The sequence below is a fragment of the Ruditapes philippinarum genome, unplaced genomic scaffold (genome assembly GCF_026571515.1).
Source record: "Ruditapes philippinarum isolate M1 unplaced genomic scaffold, ASM2657151v2 ctg963_1_1_1_1, whole genome shotgun sequence".
In the NCBI taxonomy this organism is placed as follows: Eukaryota; Metazoa; Mollusca; class Bivalvia; order Venerida; family Veneridae; genus Ruditapes; species Ruditapes philippinarum.
In genome coordinates, this window is record NW_026866535.1 from 125,455 (window position 1) to 144,978 (window position 19,524).

The 19,524-nt window shown below is 32.9% G+C and overlaps 1 protein-coding gene across 1 annotated transcript; it reads left to right on the plus strand.

Annotated features, from left to right (window-relative positions):
• The first annotated feature begins 959 nt into the window (after window positions 1-959).
• On the plus strand, window positions 960-17,655 carry LOC132732794 (uncharacterized). Its single transcript, XM_060719305.1, has 5 exons — window positions 960-1,268; window positions 7,690-7,980; window positions 9,723-9,935; window positions 14,871-15,836; window positions 16,163-17,655. The coding sequence occupies exons 2-5, from the start codon at window positions 7,719-7,721 to the stop codon at window positions 16,687-16,689; spliced, it is 1,968 nt and encodes a 655-aa protein (XP_060575288.1). The 5' UTR covers window positions 960-1,268; window positions 7,690-7,718; the 3' UTR covers window positions 16,690-17,655.
• Window positions 17,656-19,524: the final 1,869 nt, after the last annotated feature.

Genomic DNA, 19,524 nt, shown 5'->3' on the forward strand with positions numbered 1-19,524 from the left:
CAACCTAAGCACATTTACTTTTCCAGTTATTGAAATAATTTAAAAGCATTTCAATTTGAAAGGTATAATTAAATTTGCTTATATTTTAAAAATAATTGTCGTCTAATATTATTGAAATAATAATATAATAGAAAAATAAACGTAATGAAATGGAACACTATGCTTTATAGAGAGCACGGATATTTTGGACTCGGGAAATGAAAGAAATGGTAGATTCCATTTGTGATTATCATTGGAATATCAGAAAGTGCAAATGTTGAAAGTTCGCCCGCTACATTTACTCAGGTTAAATGAAAAGAAATACACGTACTAAAGGATTCTATATACTGGAAAGTAAGTGAGGTCATGTGAGCTTCAATTAAGAGATTTATATGTAGCAACAAGTGATTTAATGCCTTTACTTGCAACTTGGGGAATGCATAGAAATTTACATTTACTTGAATTTTGCTGAGAAAACGGAAATTAACAGTTTTAATAGACATGAAGGCTTTGTTGATAAAATAAATAGTTTTTGCAAACACTATTATATAATGGTATGCACAGCTAATTGCATTGTAAAAACTCTTTCTTTTTTAAAATTTTCTAATGAGTTATTTTAAATGTAAAGTATCAATTTAAAAAGTAGTGCTCGAATTTGAAAGTATTTGCTTGAATTTTACACAGTTTACCAACATACATATCTTTTTTTAAATCGAAAAAACTTGTTTTATTTTCGGATTTGTTCTTACCTCGAAGAAGAACAAAGCTATATTATTGATTATTGTAACATAAACGCTGAATGTTGTATTTCAATTATTGATAGTACTAGCTAGGTTGACAGGTATTGTATTGATTAAATTTATATTTCATAAAACAAATTGATATACTGTCACCATCAATTGGTTGCTATTTGGAATAACGATATAATCAATTATGTCCTTTTCTTTGATTTCTAGGCGCCGTTCATCTGGAAATTACGTATTTACAACTAAATAAATTGTCTTCATACTAGGTTGAATTATTTGAAGTGTTTGAGATAAATTAATTTGACTATAGAAAATTTCATTATATTTAGGGCATGAATACAGATATTTGATAATGTAAAGGATATATCACATTACCGAGGGCCTACCAGCATATAGTGACTGATCAGTCAGCCACCAACAAACATTTAACAGATCGAAGCATATATTCATGTAAATGTTCTGATGGATACAAACACCGAGCATGACAACAATTGACATCAGTACAGCAATACAAGTGGGACAGAAAGCTAAAAGTATTGTCAAGTACGTTTACCTTTTTTACTAAATATTTCATGTCAGTAAGTAATTTCAGACAGTGAATTTCAAAACTTGTGAAATAAAAATGTGAAAATTACTATAGCATGTCTTTTTTCTTCATGGTTACGCATCTATCATAATAATTACACTATAGATATTTAACAAATTAACGGAAAAATTTGTAGAAAAATGTTAAATTACTTCAGATCTATTTAAACAAATATTTTAGAAAAGACAATTTTGAAAACGTTCATAAAGTTGTTCGTGCCTAATTATTATACAAAAGTACAAGCTGAGAGCAAACTTAACAATAAATTAATTTCATTTAAAAATATATAATTTGCAGTTGATGCTGATAACTGGGATAACATTTTTTTGAAAAAATATTAAACATGCAGTTTGAAATTTTACAAATAACAACAATTGACACGTGTTGCTTGATTTATTTCGGAGACATGTACACAGTGATTGAACTGACGGATCAAATGCTCCCTGTAAACATATGTTCCTGAGTGTCGTGTTCCATTTACAAAAATGCGTAATAAACCAGAGCGGCAATAACAACGGCGAGCTAATTGTTTTTTAAATAACACACACGCCTCTGTCACTCTGAGTTTATATAGAAACATCTCCGATTATAGTTCTAAAATTATTAACAGACACGCAATTAATCGATTTACGCAGATGGAATAGCGTCTGTTTCAATGCCAAAGTATAGCTTATGTAGGTGATAACCCATTAAATTGAAAAGAAACTTTCAAGAGTCAAAATGTATATAATTACAGTGTTACCGTGACAAAGTACCTTCACAGAATTTTGCGAATCAAGATTGAAACAGTAATAAAAGTCGTTCCTTACTTAAGTTTAACTAACCTGCAATATCCAAAATATTAAGAAGCAATTTATGTCACAATGATCTGTTTACTTACGAATGTAAACGGGTAACGGGTTGATATGCCTGTTTAAATGATATACATGTATCAGCTATTGCGAAAGCTTGGCAAGAAATAAGATTTCAGAACATTTTTAGAAGCCGTTTTATATAGTTTATAGGCCTAATAAGTTTCGATGTCCATGCATCTGCGTCAAAATATTGATTGAAGCAAATCAATAAAATGAACTTTAAAAAAATATATAAAGCTTACTTTGTCTTTGATGCCGTTTTATAGCAAAATTAAAAGAACAAATTTGTGGGAGTTTTCAGGAAAATACAACAACATTCGTTATAATTGTTTTCAGACGGTGCATATAAATCCATATACACTTTGTAAACAGTAATTGTACAAGACAAAAAAATTCTTAAAAGCTAAGCAAATATTTTCGAAAACGAAGACCCGCAACAGTTTTGCCAATGCCAGATTGATGGCATATGAAAAGGCATCCTTTGTATTTATTTGACATTGCTACTTGCGACATATTTTGGTAAACAAAGCTAAAGAATGCCTTTCCTGAAGCAGATTTGTTCAGCGCAAACACGGCAGTTTTGCAATATTTCAATGTTTTCATAATACAATGTATAACTAAAACGACTATGAAATTGCCTTTAAAGATTGGGTCGGAGCCTAAAACTTTGTGTGTCTGGTGGAAGTGAATACTTTGAGGAAATTTATATAAAATAAGTTTGATCTATTTAGAATCGATATTTGTACGTGTTTAGGTGCATTCAAACAAGGATTAATAAAAAAAGTTATTGGCCCACTGTACTTTTGATAGTCAGATAACCCACGGGGGAGAATCACGCCTTCGTTGCCCAAACAAACAAAAATGGCGGATGCGGTCGAAAAGTAGGTATTTCACTTTTTTTCTCTGAAGTTGAGGTGTTATAATGTAAAAGTACAAATAATAACCCTCTCCACACTTTATTTCATGATTTTTTGTCCCGCACTTCATCTGAAATGTGTGTCACCAGATTCGAAGCGAGAGAATTTTCCACCGGTTTCATCATAGTAACGTACGACTTCTTCTCTAAAATGCACTGTTTCTTTTACATATATATATTATAATTAAATCCACTGACTTTAAAAAGTTGTAATATGCCGTCATCTAAGCATATTTGCCCATTCTGGCATTTTCCGGAGATGATAACGTATAACGCACACGATATCAGTGATAACGTACGGCGCATTTTTCTACTTGTTGGATGTCCATTTGTCCGGTCAGCTAATAATGAATTAATTGTATGAAGGAAATGGTAGATATCTAAAAAAAACGTTTGTCAGTTCAGAAAAAAATAACAATGCTTCACAATTTGGTATAAATATCTTTCTAGCTGGTGGCGTAATAGATAGGCGTTGTTAATAAACTCACCTTTATCTACGAATTAAAACACACATGTACAGTTCGAAAATATGTTTGTTTAAAATGGAGAATGGAAAGAAAAGCCTCCACTTTCAAGAAACATTGTGTATTGTTGTCTTCAATTTAATTTTCGCAATTATGGTGCTATCCCTTAAACAGAACGAAGAAGCGCATTCAGCAGAGCAGAAATGTTAAAAGGGTACGGACGACTAGACATATTTTCTATTCAAAAGAAAAAGTCTAGAAAAATCATCTCTAACAAATTTAAGGTCATCTTAATGTTTGAACCACGTCAAACATAAACAAAACAAAATGTGATTGCGGCTAGCTGATATTCAAATGAGATGACCCTGTGTTTATTTAATATAGTCGCTCATTGAAAGAAAAATACATAATGGAGAATAATGAATGAGTGTATGTTCTATATTGAATTCATTGAATGAGTGAGAAAATAATGTTATGCGAAAAAACTCAATACATTTACTATATAAGAAATGTCCTGTTTATTTGACGGGCGGAAAATATTAAACACTATCATTTAGCGTAACGTCGGTCCCTATGACGTCAGATATATTTGCACGACATAGCTACACAGTTATTTTGTTGTTTTTATCAATCAAAGGAACGTTATAATTTGATCAACACAATTACATGCAGTTCATGAACCTTCTTATCGTATTCTTGCGTTTTTTTTACAAAAACGCCATAGCAAAAAAAAATCTTATGAACAATCTTTATTTGTCATTTAATAAAAACGCTGTATTTCTGTATATTTATTTTCATAGAATAACAAAATTTGATACTACATCAAAGTCCGTTCACATTAGCCTTCTATTTTTCATAGTGCTTCATAGAACCATGTTCGTAAAAATAGTTATAGTGACGAAATAAAGTGAATATTAGTGAAGTCAAAAAGTTTGACACTAAGTATGTTAGTATTCATCCATGGCTGTTCTACAGAGATAAGAAATATTCTCCTGTCAATATCGCTCCCGTCAAAGTTTCTTATTTCTGTAGAATAACACGGATGAACACTAACGTGTACATAGATATTTGAAATTTTAGATCAAGTTTAACTTTTGATGACAATTTATTTATGCTAGTGTTCATCCCTGCTGTTTCACAGAAATTTGAAACTTTGACGGAAACAATATCGACAGGATAATGTTTCTAATTTCTGGAGAACAGCTTCGAATGAATACTAATATACTTAGTGTCAATCTTTTTTTGGCTTCATAATCACTTACTTTATTACGTTACTTTGCGGTTCGATAAAGTACCAGGACTATGAACGGAATTCGATATAGTACGACTTTTGTTCTTCATTATTTTCAAGAAATACAGTGTTTTCATGGGTACAGCTTAATGCGAAAGTGCCCCCAGGTCGGATATTTCTATCCGATACAAAAACAAAACACATGACAGATATTATTATGCAAACACTAAATAATATATATTTTCTTTAATGGTTTTACACATCCTCTTATGTCTGATAAACATAACTTTTCTATTATATAAGAAATCCATTATAGCAGAAAAAATGCGCCGTACTTTATTACTGATATTTTGTAAGCCATACGTTATAATTTCCAAAACATGGACCGGTATTAAAGCAGTTATTCTAGCCAGAATGGGCATGGATGCTTAGATGAGAACATATTACAACTTTTTAAAGTCATTGGTTTCAATTAATATACATATATGTAAAAGCAACAGTGAATTTTAGAGAAGAAGCCGTACGTTAAACCACGATCAAACTGGTGGAAAATTCTCTCGCTTCGTATCTGGTGACACCCATTTCGGATGACGTACGGAACAAAACATCATGAAATAAAATCATGTGTGCCCAGAAAATTGTGGAGAAGGTTTTTATATGTGCACTAGAACACCACGAACTTCAGAGAAAAAAAGGTAAAACCTACTTTTCGACCACACCCGTCATATTGTTTGTTTGGTTAACGAACGGCGTGATTCTCCCCCGTGTAACAAAACTAATGGTCATACTTTTCAATATTATCGCCCTCTACATCAATACTCTTTGCCCAACTGTGCTCAAACTTGTTCAAGATAGTCAAACATGATTAACCCCTAAATTTGCAAAAAAATTGAAGTCATCATCTTCCCTGCTGATGGCACCCACTTGAATTTCTTCGAAAGGGATGAACCAGGGTGCTCCAACTGCACGCTCTGGTTTTTTATTCTTGATCGAAGTGATGGACCAATGTTTCATCCTTAGTTACGATCCGATGGGAAAAAAATAAAGGTTCACCCTCGAAACAGGAAAAAGTTTGTCGTGAAATCCCAAGCTTTGGCCCCGGGGTTTCTGGTCCGTCGGGTCAACTGTCGGGGGTTCCCAAACCCTGGCGGAAACCTTTGACTGACATTAGGCCCGAAGTGCCAGTACTGAACCTTGCTTATCCCCATTTCCCCCCTAGAAAATGTTTTAAACGGGTTTTAGCCTTGTGTCGCACATGGCCCGATCGTTCAAAAAATTCGGCAGTTTTTAAACCCATGGTTTGGGCCCATTTTGACCTTTTTACGGCCCAGGCCCCTCATCATCTCCAAAGCCCCTCCCTGTCCCTCCAAATTTTAGCAAACCCCTTTTTTTACAAATATTTTGGGATGGGGGCTCCTACCCAAGGGGTATCCCTGAAGTCTTTATGAAAAATTTCTTTGGGGGGGGCAATCCCTTTTTGAACAGAGGTATTTAATGATGGATCTGATTTCACTTTACTTCATTTGGTCTAAATGACACACATTTCTGATTCAAGTGTGTTTTATGTTACTTAATGAGTGTTAAACCGCGTGTAACTCGGTCAGTAATCTTCAATTATCGGCGTATTGTGTGTGAATGTCAGTGTAGTGACTAGAAGCATAAGGGGCCGAGAACTGTTTGATTATACCTGATATTTGCACAATCATCGTGCAGGAACATACTTTATAATTATTAAATTAAGATTGCCTTGTGGTGTAGAGGTAAAAAAACGTGCCTTGTCCGTAAGCAACATTTGGTTCGAATCTCAGGCGTACTGCTGTTCTTGTTACATTATTTAGCAGCAGATAATACAATACTAAAGTAGATCAAATGAAATATTAAATTTAAGTTTGAACTGTTTTTTTACAAATGGGTTTAACATTATAATATTAGCGTTTCCGTTATATAGCGTCGGACAGTTACTGCCACTTTCCCATGCATCATAGGTTAAGTAAAAATATTACATATACTACCAAATTTCTTTTCAAAGGCGTAGACAAACTAATGACAAACGTGTAATTCGCCCAATCCACGCACCTTTACAATTATCAAAATAAACGGGAAGGCTTAACTTTCTATAAGTGTTTAATATGGAATAAGGTAAAGGAACAACATTTTTACTGATACAATTTCACTAATGTATAGGTTACATATAAACCGTAGCAAGTGTATATACAAAATATAATAATTCCGCTAGCGTGGCTCGAACCAGTAACGTGCGCCCGAACGGTAATTTCAAAATTACTCCAAGACGGCATCTACAATATAAAGTGCCAAAATATCTCTATAAGACTTAATACATACCATGCTCTCCCTTATTTTAGGATAAGTCCTTGTTTTGTAACATATACACCGACAAATATGCTAATTAGCAAATTACATTAACTTTCCTTTCGAAAACAAGCTACAGGCAACAAATAATGTCATAAATCAGGTTCCATCGACTTTAACTTTAAAAATTGAACATATTTTTAAAGTAATGTTGCTGATTAATATATTCCATATAATAGTGTATAGTGTGTTCTCGCATAAAATTTTACATCTTGTGATATCTGTTATCATATTGTTTTCAAGTATTATCACTTTAATCATTGTTCTATTTTATTTTTTGTTTTAATAAAAACGTTTAAACAATCAAATAATATTATTGCTAACTGCTTCTAAAGATTAGTAGTGTATATAAAGTGTGAAAAATTTCGTTAGTACGAAAGGATTTCTTTTATAACTTTTAGTTTTTATTCTCCTACCATATCAAATTGGCACCAGGTACAACTTTAAAAATTATAACTGTTAGACTTTAAATAAAAATTCAAGAAATATTAATCTGATCATAAATGAAAAAAAGGAATAATTTTAACTTTTTGATACTTTCAGGGGTTTGATGTAACATCTGCGCAACAATAATGAATTGTATAAACGCATGTTTATTTTGTGGCAACCACAAACGCCAAGATGACCATAAAATGAAAAACATTGTTTCAAAATGTAAAAAAATACATCCATATTTTGGTGAAAATCAAGCATCTTCATTAAGCAGAAGGAAACTAAGTTTAAGATGTCATTCACCGGAACATATGTGTTCCATGCGTTTGGATCATCTTCTTTACTTCATAGCATATCATATTGACAACGACGAGTTCAAACGATTAAAACTGATACTAACAGGTAATATGATTTTTTAAAGATGTTATGATACAATTATTGACTAGTCAGCCATTGAATATGATGTGATATTCACCGGCAAATGACATATTGACTGAGGCGGTTTTTAATCATCATTGCGGTGTAGTCTTAAGTATAATTGTAAATTCATGATATTTTAATCGAGAAATATGTCATAAAGAACAAAAAGCAACAATTATTTATTTAATTAACATGCATTATCAACAGTCTAATGTGTATGATCATTGATCATATAATAAAGTATATTGTACTTACTATGCGCTAAAATCTAAACAAAAATAAGACATTTAGGCACATTTTGAACACGGTCTCCCATATTGGTACATTTTAGGGATATTTTGAAAGCCTCTGTAAGTACGTTTATGCTCAAGTGTTTAAAGTAATTTAAAAAGGGACAGATTAACATTTTAAACGTACATGTATTTCAAACATTTTGTGTAGAAACAATCCTTTTGATGTGATTTGCTAGCTGAATGCTATTCAGAACTGCTCAAAATGGTCAATAAAAAACAATTTTCGATATGTTGATAATGTTTATTTGTTTGTTTCATTTTACGCCTTTTCCCAACAGTATATCAGTCATATTAGCGGGTAGTTTCTTAACCATCGTTCCTGGAGAGTTACACCAGTACTAGACTACCTTTCTTCGCGCTAAACTACCAAAGCATCTCCCGGGGATCGAACCCACGCCAGAGAGGTAACTGGATAAGAAGTTATCGACTCTAGCCCCTCGACCTCGCAGGCGGTATATGTAGCTAATGAAGAGCCTTTCTTATAGCCAAGCTTAAGTTCGAAAATTGTCCATAACTCGTAAACCGTAAGGTAAATGTTGTTACAATTTCGCAAACATGTGACTGAAAAGGCATTTAAGCGGATTAAACCAAGTTAAACTGTAACCATTTTTAAAGTTCCTGATCATATTTATTGGTGTGGGTAATACCTTAAGTACAATACAATTTAATAAGATATCACATAGTGATACGGACCAAATACATGACTGTATATTGTTGTGATCGTGTCATCCTCAAACATCGACCAGACCCTAAGACTCCAACTTCAGTCTGTTCAATCTTTACAGGCTATCTGATTGGGCACTATAATGCCAGGAGGTCCTTTTCACTATGAGGTATTATTCCTTAAAAATAGCACAATCCTTTATAATGTACTTCGTCATAATTTAATTTTAATAAAAGACACGTTTTAGTTTAAGAAAACTTGTTTTCAGTGTAAAAGTGTCTAAACTTATTTATTTTGGATTGCAAAAGTATTGTGTCTAACAAGTTTTAAAAAGCTAAGCTACACAATAATTACAATAAATTCAATTTGTAAATATGTTCCATCAAAATTGAGTGGATCATGCGCCAAAAAATCGCTGGGCTAACTAGAAATACTAAGGGATAATTTTGTTCCAGAACGTTTTAATTTGATTTTCATACAACAGTCACGTGACAGTGTCTTAAATAACATACATATTTAATATTATTACCAAAGCGTATTTTGTACACATTTTTTAATGTTTACATTTTCATCAGATGTAGCTTAATACCTTCATACTTGAAACATCGTATTCAAATACTTAGACTATTTATGCAGACTTTAAATATGATATCAATTCCCTGTCTTGAAAATAAATTAATACTGCATATGTAAGCAGTCTCCTCCATTGTATTTAGTTGTAATATCTTCATATTGAAGAAATTGAAACGTTTTTTCTTTTGTAACAGGTCCCGAAGGAATAAGTGGAAATATTCTGGAGAAATGCAACACGTGTTCTGCTTTGTTTACTGTACTTAAACAAAGCGGGTATATCTCGGGAGATAATGTTTCGATACTGCTTAAAGTTCTCCATATTTTGAGAAAAGAAGAATTAAAGCAACTCATAGAACAATATTGTGTTGATGAAGGAATGGACTTTCACAATTACAAATCTGGCCTAGGTAAGTTCATGTTCAAATTTTAGTGTTTAATTAAGTGTTTGAAATTCTAGAATGTATACGATGCGCGCAACTAAAACGTTTTAAAGTGGATTTGATTCATGATTGACCGTTATTTTAAAGAAAAACAATACATGTAAACGAACCAAAAATGCATTAATTTACTTGTTTATGTTGTTTCAAAGACGCGGCACTTTCTTTGAGTTTTTAATTTGCCAGAATTTCGCATTGAACACGACTTGGATTATGGATACTTCGTCCTATTGCTGAATGTTTTGTTTTTGTTTGGTTTTACGGCACATAAACACAGTTTTAAAAAAAACTATGCTCAAATTTGATTTAAGAAAAAGATAATGAACATTGCTACACAGTCTCTTTGTAACGCTTTGTAAATATAAAACAAATCATTTAAAACATCACTATAAGTACATGTATCATATTACCAAATCCTATACACTATAGTCGGTCACAGTATGCATATGAAAAATCATTGAAAAAAACTGGCAGTTGTTATAAGAAAGCACTGATTTTACTTGTCCGGTAATAGAAACGCAGCTTCCAGTACAAAGATTATTCATTATTTTATTTAAATTGCCCATTTTCAGTAAGAATTTTTTGTATTTCAATTATTTTACTTGGTTTAAAATGATTTACTGAAGCATGAGCATAGTATATTTTTAAGCCTCATGGCGCCGGAACATGAACTGTGATTTTTTTCTTACCTCGGAGTTACAACCCTAATGCAACACAGGGTGTCAAAATCAATAAGCTTGAAGATGCACAGACTTTGGTAATTCGAACCCGCTTAGTCGGCTCTTTCGATCGCGCAGGGGAAAACGATGGCCACATTTCTTATGTCTCAACCCGTAAAGGGAACCCCTCGCTACATTGGGCACTGAAATGTCAAAAAAATGCAAATTTATACTGATTGGGTTGACAATTTCGACCTTCTTGAAATTACTTTCTTATAAACTATGTTTCAAAAATATATAATAATCCTTTAAATCTCATTTGTACGAGGAACATGCACCATTTTTCAGGAATAAGAAATTATAACACATTGTAGCGCAAATGGACGGTTAAACACAAAAGGGCGTATCTACATTTTGAAAAAAAATATACAAATCTTTTTTTCTTGTTTACTTGTATTCTCTTTTCATAACTTTTCAGTATACAGATATACATTTTGTATTAAACATCTTACATAAGAATAAATATGTAATGACCAGCGTATTTGTTATTTTGCTACCTACGCCTCTGCTGCTTGAACGTTAATGTATTGAAACATTTTTGCCATTCTTTATTGGTTAAAATTTATCTAAAAAGGCACCTCGTGATGAATAAAACTGTATGGTATTTTCGTTTTCTAAAATGTGTTGATTTTTTTTTTCGAACGTTTTAGCGGTGCAGAAAAAGGGAGATAGCTCTGTAACTCGTTGGATCAATCCTCATTTTATGACATCCTTTGGACTGTACAGTGATTACAACTTTGTCATACCTGTAGGTGTGTGCGAAAATTCAAATATTTGATTGATTACTTTTTACGTTACATTCTATTAAAAATTCTCCACATATAGAACGTTGTCATAAAATAGTTTGTCATGACCCAAGGTTTTTCGTTTCTTGCAATATTTAAACGCTGATTTTCAATGTCGCCTGTAATCAAATATGATGCGTGTTGCTTACTTCTGCAGTTACTTTTGATATTATCAAGTTCCTTTTCAACATAAGATTTGTATTTTTGTATCAGTATAATAATTGTTTAAGTTTGTTTATACTCGGCGCCGGAAAAATAGTATATCCAAGATGATAGCTTCCTTGCCGGTCCACTTTTGTAGTCACATCGGGAACGTCTATTCGTGCAGAATCTTTGCATGCGTTTTGCGTAAAAAAACTACTATAGCCGCTTCCGATTTAATGAACGCAATTTTTCGCATGTTATCCATAACGTGTAACTGAGGGTTTAAAATTGTTTTCCGTTTTTGTTTTGTTTTTTTTTTTTGTTTTTTTTTTCTGGTACGAATACTCTTGACATTCTCCCTATTACATGTTGTACGACAGTTATTTTCTGATACCCTTGTTGGAAGGAAGTTTTGGTCTTTGGAAAACAAACGTGCATTTTCGCCATTATTGAAAAACAATTGTACGTTTGTAACTTTAGGATTTCTAGAAATTAAAAAGGCAATAAATGACGCAGTTGAGAAAACTTTCTGTTCCAAGGCAGGAACTAGAACACGTTGACTCTGAGCTGGGATCTGCCTCTACAACTAATGGACTAGACTTTTTAGCTCACCTGTCACAAAGTGACAGGGTGAGCTTTTGTGATCGCTTTTCGTCCGTCGTCCGTCCGTCGTCCGTCCGTCGTCCGTAAACTTTTACTTTAAATGACATCTCCTAATAAACCACTAGGCCAATTTCATCCAAACTTCACAGGAATGTTCCTTTGGTGGTCACCTTTAAAAATTGTTTAAAGAATTTAATTCCATGCAGAACTCTGGTTGCCATGGCAACCGAAAGAAAAAACTTTAAATATCTTCTTTTAAAAAACCCTAAGAGCTAGAGCTTAGATATTTGGCATGAAACATCTTCTAGTAAGTGTCTACCAAGTTTGTTCAAATAAAAGCCCTGGGGTCAAAATTGGCCCCGCCCCAGGGGGTCATTGATTTTTCCCTATATGCATATAGTAAAAACTTAAAAAATCTTCTTTTAAAGAACTCACAGAGCTAGAGCTAAGATATTTAGCATGAAACATGTTGTAATAAGTGTCTACCAAGTTTGTTCAAATAAAAGCCCTTGGGTCAAAATTGGCCCCGCCCCAGGGGGTCATTGATTTTCCCTATATGCATATAGTAAAAACTTAAAAAATCTTCTTTTAAAGAACTCAAAGAGCTAGAGCTAAGATATTTAGCATCAAACATGTTCTAATAGGTGTCTACCAAGTTTGTTAAAATAAAAGCCCTTGGGTCAAAATTGGCCCCGCCCCAGGGGGTCATTGATTTTCCCTATATGCATATAGTAAAAAACTTAAAAAATCTTCTTTGAAAAAACCCAAATAGCTAGAGTTTAGATATTAAGCATGTAACATCTTCTAGTAAGTGTCTACAAAGTTTGTTCAAATAAAAGCCCTGGGATCAAAACTGGCCCGCCCCAGGGGTGTCATTGTTTTTAACTATTTGTGTATAGTAAAAACTTTAAAAAAATCTTCTTTTAAAAAGCCCACTGAGCTAGAGCTTAGATGTTTAGCATGAAACATCTTCTTATGGGTGTCTACCAAGTTTGTTCAAATAAAAGCCCTGGGGTCAAAATTGGCCCCGCCCCGGTGGTCATTGATTTTCCCTATATGCATATAGTAAAAACTTTAAAAAAACTTCCTTTTAAGAACTCAAAGAGCTACAGCTAAGATATTTAGCATCAAACATGTTCTAATAGGTGTCTACCAAGTTTGTTCAAATAAAAGCCCTTGGGTCAAAATTGGCCCCGCCCTGGGGGTCATTGATTTTCCTTATATGTGTATAGTAAAAACTTAAAAAATCTTCTTTGAAAAATCCAAATAGCTAGAGTTTAGATATTAAACATGATACTTCTTCTAGTAAGTGTCTTCAAAGTTTGTTCAAATTAAAGCCCTGGGGTCAAAACTGGTCCCGCCCCAGGGGTGTCATTGTATTTAACTACATGTGTATAGTAAAAACTTAAAAAAAATCTTCTTTCAAAAAACCCAATGAGCTAGAGCTTATATGTTCAGCATGAAACATCTTCTTATGGGTGTCTACCAAGTTTGTTCAAATAAAAGCCTTTGGATTAAAATTGGCCCTGCCGGGGGGGGGGTGGGGAGTGGGAAGGTCATTGTTTTTCAATATATGTGTGTAGTAAAAACTTAACATCATGAAACATCTTCTAATAGGTGTCTACCAAGTTTGTTCAAATAAAAGCCCTGGGGTTTAAACTGGCCCCACTCCAGGGGCCTATATACAGGTGAGCGACCTCAGGGCCATCATGGCCCTCTTGTTTTCATAACTATATTTCATGCACGAACTGACATTGACGTAGCTCAGGGGAAATGGTTAGTTACCGATCACTGAGATATGACCTTTTCTCCTGATTGTGGTGTATTCACATTTAACATGCGTGTATATCATTTACGATTTTTGACTATGTGCCACTTAGACGCTTGTTGGCATCATTTGCCTTTGCATTGTTATGTTTACTACTAATAATTTATGACACCTCTTTTGCATGTTAAAAGCCACATTAGTTGATGACATTTTATTTAATGAGCACAATATCAGCTTGACATTTGGCGATATTTGTCTTCATTTTATTAACCCTACCCGACATTGGCTGTGGTCTGTACCTCCTAGGATTTATAGGATGATTCATTTGGATTTCCAGCGCTAGGAGAGATTTTGCTTGTGGACATTTTTTAGTTTTGTTAGAATTATTGACCTTGACTAAGTATAAATTTGCAATTTTTTAACCTGTAGGCCTGAAAGTTTAAAGGAATGTTGGTCAGCATGTGTACCAATTTACCTTGCGTTTTTCTTGTGGATTTATTCAGTATTAGTAAAGTTCTTGCCCTTTACTTAGTAAAAACATTTAAGTTTTCACCTGCAACTCAGAAAATATTTGACCTAGAGTCGTAAGAGTCATAAGATTGACAAAAAGTGAAGTGTAGGGCCACCCGTGCCCGATGGACACATTTCTAGTTTATATTGTTATGCTATATCCTGTTGCAATATGTTGGTGTTCCGGCAAAGATTGACGATTGTGAAACTTAATAAAACATGTTCTTATCGAAAGTGTTTTTAGCGCACAAACTATGAAATGTATAGAATGAAAATGATAGTATTCACAGTCCCATCAAGTTAAACAAAAGGCATTTCCTAAGCAGAAATGTAGATTTTTGTTTCGGTATATCACTTTTATCATTATTTTCTACAGCACAACCATATGTGTCTCACAATCAAAAACTCAATGAGATGTGGAAGAAAACTGGTCGAAATGAAACAATATATGAGGAATGTGAGAAGATATGCAAACTTATTGAAAATATGTCTTACTCCATTTTTCACGTTTGGCCAGCATACGACACAAAGGCAAATGATGATATCGTGTTTGTTGTTCTGACTAAGAGCATTGGGGACAAATTGCAGGTTGAAGAGGAACTTGGAAATATTGGTTATAATATCTTTGTGACAAATGTTGATTCGAACAGCAATGAATCAGAACAAGTTATAAAAAAACAAACTAAACTAAAATCAAATGTGTGTCAATTTCAAATCGAATCTATGAAAAACGTTATCAATAAACATTCTGATCGACTTCTACAAAATCACCAATATCTATCTGCCATTTCCGGCAGTACGGTTAGATCTAAAAACTTTAGTTTAGGAAAATCAAAGCATTGCGTCTCGGTCCAGTCGTGTATCGTCCTATATGTTATAGCAAAAGGTAAAGTTCCATTGCACGAAAATACATTTGAAAGCCAAATTGATGGTATTCCAGTTGATGTCAGAGAGGGGACGTTTGAAACAACAAATTTGCCATCTCAAAAGTATTTCAGACCTGTGAAAATGGGCTGTCAGATTACTTCAAATAAAACATCTCCCTCATATGGAACATTGGGAGGGTTCTATTACCATACAGATCTTGGACTCTGTGGTATCACATGTGCTCATGTTGTTTTAGATGAGGCAGAAATGCATGATCTAAGAGGTGAAAAAAAAATTTGGAACACGGATCCGCCCATGGTTTTTCAGCCAGACATATCAAGACTGAAATATCAACTTGGCCCTGTGAAAGAAGTAGTGTACAAAGCTGGAAATGATAGCTCAAGTGGCATAGATATGGCTATTTTCAAATTAGAAGGCAGGGCTCCCAACTCAGGTCACTTCCCAGCAGGACCAGGTATTGTGCAAACTCTTTACTTGCAATACATGTCCTTATTAAATCTTAAAGAATTTGGTTTGTTTCACTTTATAGTAGGCACATTTGATATCATTTTATATTTAACATGTACTTTTCCAGGTAAAGCACGTTAAATCTATTATAATATGTAAAAACGTTCTTTATATCAATTTAAATTACATACTTATATAACACAATATCCTTTATAATTCAAAATTAGATAAGAGCGGTACAGCATTTACTATCGAGTGTGTACGTTAAAAAATATGATAATTATGTCATTTAATGTTATATATTTGACTAATTGCTTAATGTTGTATTGTCAGGGCTGTGTTTCGAAACTGGACGAACGCTTGGAACATCTGGCTTAAAGCACAATACTCAGGTTTTGAAGTATGGCCGGACGACTGAACTTACTAGAGGATATATTGAGTTTGAAAATGTCACTGTCCGAGCGATAAGATATGAACGCAGGTACACAGTTAACAATTGTGAATATACTTATTTTCTGAAAAATCAGATTCAAATCAGACCTGACATTTCGGACTTTCGGCCGTTCAATGATGATGGTGATTCGGGAGCTTTCGTTTTCGCTAAGGACACCGACAATCAGTTAGCGTGTATCGGAATGTGTGTTGGGAAAATAGATTTAAGTGCTGTTGTAATCCCAATATCTGTTATTAAAGAGGAATTAGGCGTTTCACAGTTGTATGACTTTCGATGGAATCACATAAGTGAAAAGTTGAAGGAAATAGACAGGGAAATGAAGATAAGGAACAATCAACAGAATAAAATGGACAAGAAACTAGACAAGATTCTATCAAAATTATCTTCCAGTTCAAAGAAAAAATGACAACTTCTGTGAAGTGTTACACCAATCAGGAGAAAAGCAGATATGATGTGTTTGTAATAATTCTGATCATAATTGTTGTGATGGTTTAGGAACAGGTCAACAAAAAATAGGATAAATGACAATTTCTGAATTGAAGTTTATTCGAGTAAAACAGTGTCTGTTTAAATAGTTTTAAGTACTAACATTTTGCTTTACTGTAAAGCAAAAAAAATAATATGTAAGAAAAACATTGTTTTACGATAAATCCCTCATATTCTCTGTAAGCAAATATATAAAAGCCATTTCTTTAAACAATGGTGGATATATTCAACATCGTAAAATGATAAATGTCAGCAAGACTAGGAAGGAGAGTCCGATTATTCTCATGCAATCCTTAAATCATATTCAATATTTATTTTTCAAAAAAGGCGGTGTGAAAAAAGATAATCACACTTACAGAGAAGTGTCCTCTGATATATGCATGCAGTTTATGCATGATTACTTTTATCAAAAAGATAAGAGTGCAAGTCTGATCCTTAAGTATTATATAACTGTTACAGTGAATATACATGTATTCCGTTTGTCACATAACATGAACACAGAAATTAATGTGTATATTCAAAAAATAATGAATGAAATGTGGTTACATATCAAGGTCAGGTAACTTCAAGTTATTACAAAAAGATCTAATTTTGTTTACACGACAAAACATTTGGAAATGTATCAATTAATCTCTCTTGATAATGTATGTACAAAACAAACAATAAAAAATGTTAACAACCAAAAACCTTCTTAACCATTGTAAAAATCATTGTCATGTTTGTTTATAGATCTGTAACATCCTTTAACATAATAAAAATTATTTGAAATGAACCCGTTATCATTTAAGTTATTCATATGTTCATGTATGTATTTGTGTACAGTGAGTTGAGTGAAAAAAAAAGTTATTGTGGTTCTAGTTTGGGAAATGAATATCGCAACACAAATCGACAAAACAAGCATTTTAAGCTATATTATTAACATATAGTTTGTTTTTTGTTTGTTTTTTTGTTTTGTTTTTTTTTGTTGTTTTTTTTTGTACAGTAAGCACTCAACGTGAGTCTTCAAACTTTACAGTTACTTTTGTTAAATGTGTGCTATATATATACTACCGTTTCGAAAATATAGTGAACAGTTTATAAGTACCTGAATAATTTAACATTGAAGAATTAGCATGGATCTTTAATCTTGTCTTGTTGTTGTTGTTGTTGTTGTTGTTAGTTTTATTATTATTAATAATAATGTTTTACATGCTTATATGCATTTTTTTATAATAATGATTTTTAACTGATTAAAAGTGCTCCATTTACTCAATGGATTGAGATTGAGTCAAAGACATTTCAGCGTTAATTACACGTTACCTTAAGGTCGATGTGAGGCCATTTTAGCCTTTCACAATTCAATTTTTTCTTGGATATGATAGGCGACGGCGCCGACAAAAAAGTGATCACTTTTTTTAAACAATATTTGTCAAATGAAAACAAGTGTTTGGGGTCTTAATAGGGAATTTTATCACTATTTGAGGCCTCAAAAAGTGAGTGAAACGTTGTCTATGTGAAGTAATGGGCTAATTAATATGATAGGTTTATAGATAACCCTTTTTCTTTTATTTAAGGCAGAATGATAGTCATTTTTAAATGAGTTTTTGTTAAAATGATGATGTTGATATTCTATGATTGCTAAATGCCATGTCTCCTTACTAAAAATTTGTCTATAAAGGGCATCGCAATCAGCGCTCAAAGACTGTTTTTCGTTAAATTTTAGCTCACCTGAGCACAACGTGCTCATGGTGAGATATTGCGATAGGTTTTCTTTACATGTACAGTAAAAACTTAAAAATCTTCACCTCTGAATTGACAATGGCGAGAGGTTAGATATTTGGCAAAAAAACATTGTGTAATTGAACTCTTCCAAGATTGTTCAAATTATAGCCTCGGACTTTGTCCCGGGGCCATAAGTTTTCCTTTTATGTGTGTTGTAAATTCTTAAAAAAAAACTCTCCTCTGAATTTAGAAAGGCTAGAGATGAAGCATTGTTAAGTGGAACTCTACCAATATTGTAAAAATTATTTAGCCGTTGGATCAAAATTGGCCCTTCGTCGGGGTCATAAGTTCTCCAAACATGTATATCGTAAAAAAAATTCTAAAGGTACAATGCTTAGAACTTAGATATTTGGTATATAATATCATCTTAAGGTCCTCTACCATAGTTATTCTAAGTTTACCCCTATTGGATTTTACACAAATAACAGTATGTCTTCAGGTGAGCGCTTTGGTGCCAATGCCCTCCCCTTGTTTCTCTTGTTTTTTGTATATTCTTATATTTCTAACGAAAATGAAAAAGATAGTTTTCAGTGTAAAAACACCTTAAATAAATGAATAAAAAGGCATTAATGTGTATATTTATATTCAAACATGTTTTCAATTAATATTCTGAGATTTTACATTTTATAATAATTATGCTTCATGTTTTTGTAACATTTTGATAATGTGCTATAAATATATTGTTTGTATATATTTTATGTCGTAGATGTTTCTATTGGGTTGTTGATTCATTGATGATGTAACAAAACGAATACAATATGGACAATGAAATATGTTATCATCAATATTTGTTTAGAAACATGACAGTCAAGTTAAATGACAAGTATTACTCTATTATATGTTTCCCACCAGTCATTTAATGGTGAAATATCAGTAGTGATTTGCCTCTTGTATGAGTTCATACTTATTTCAGAGCATATAAGAAGCAAATCAAATATGACTATATAATGTGTCCTGTTCTTTTATGTCACAATACATAGAAATGTAACCCAAG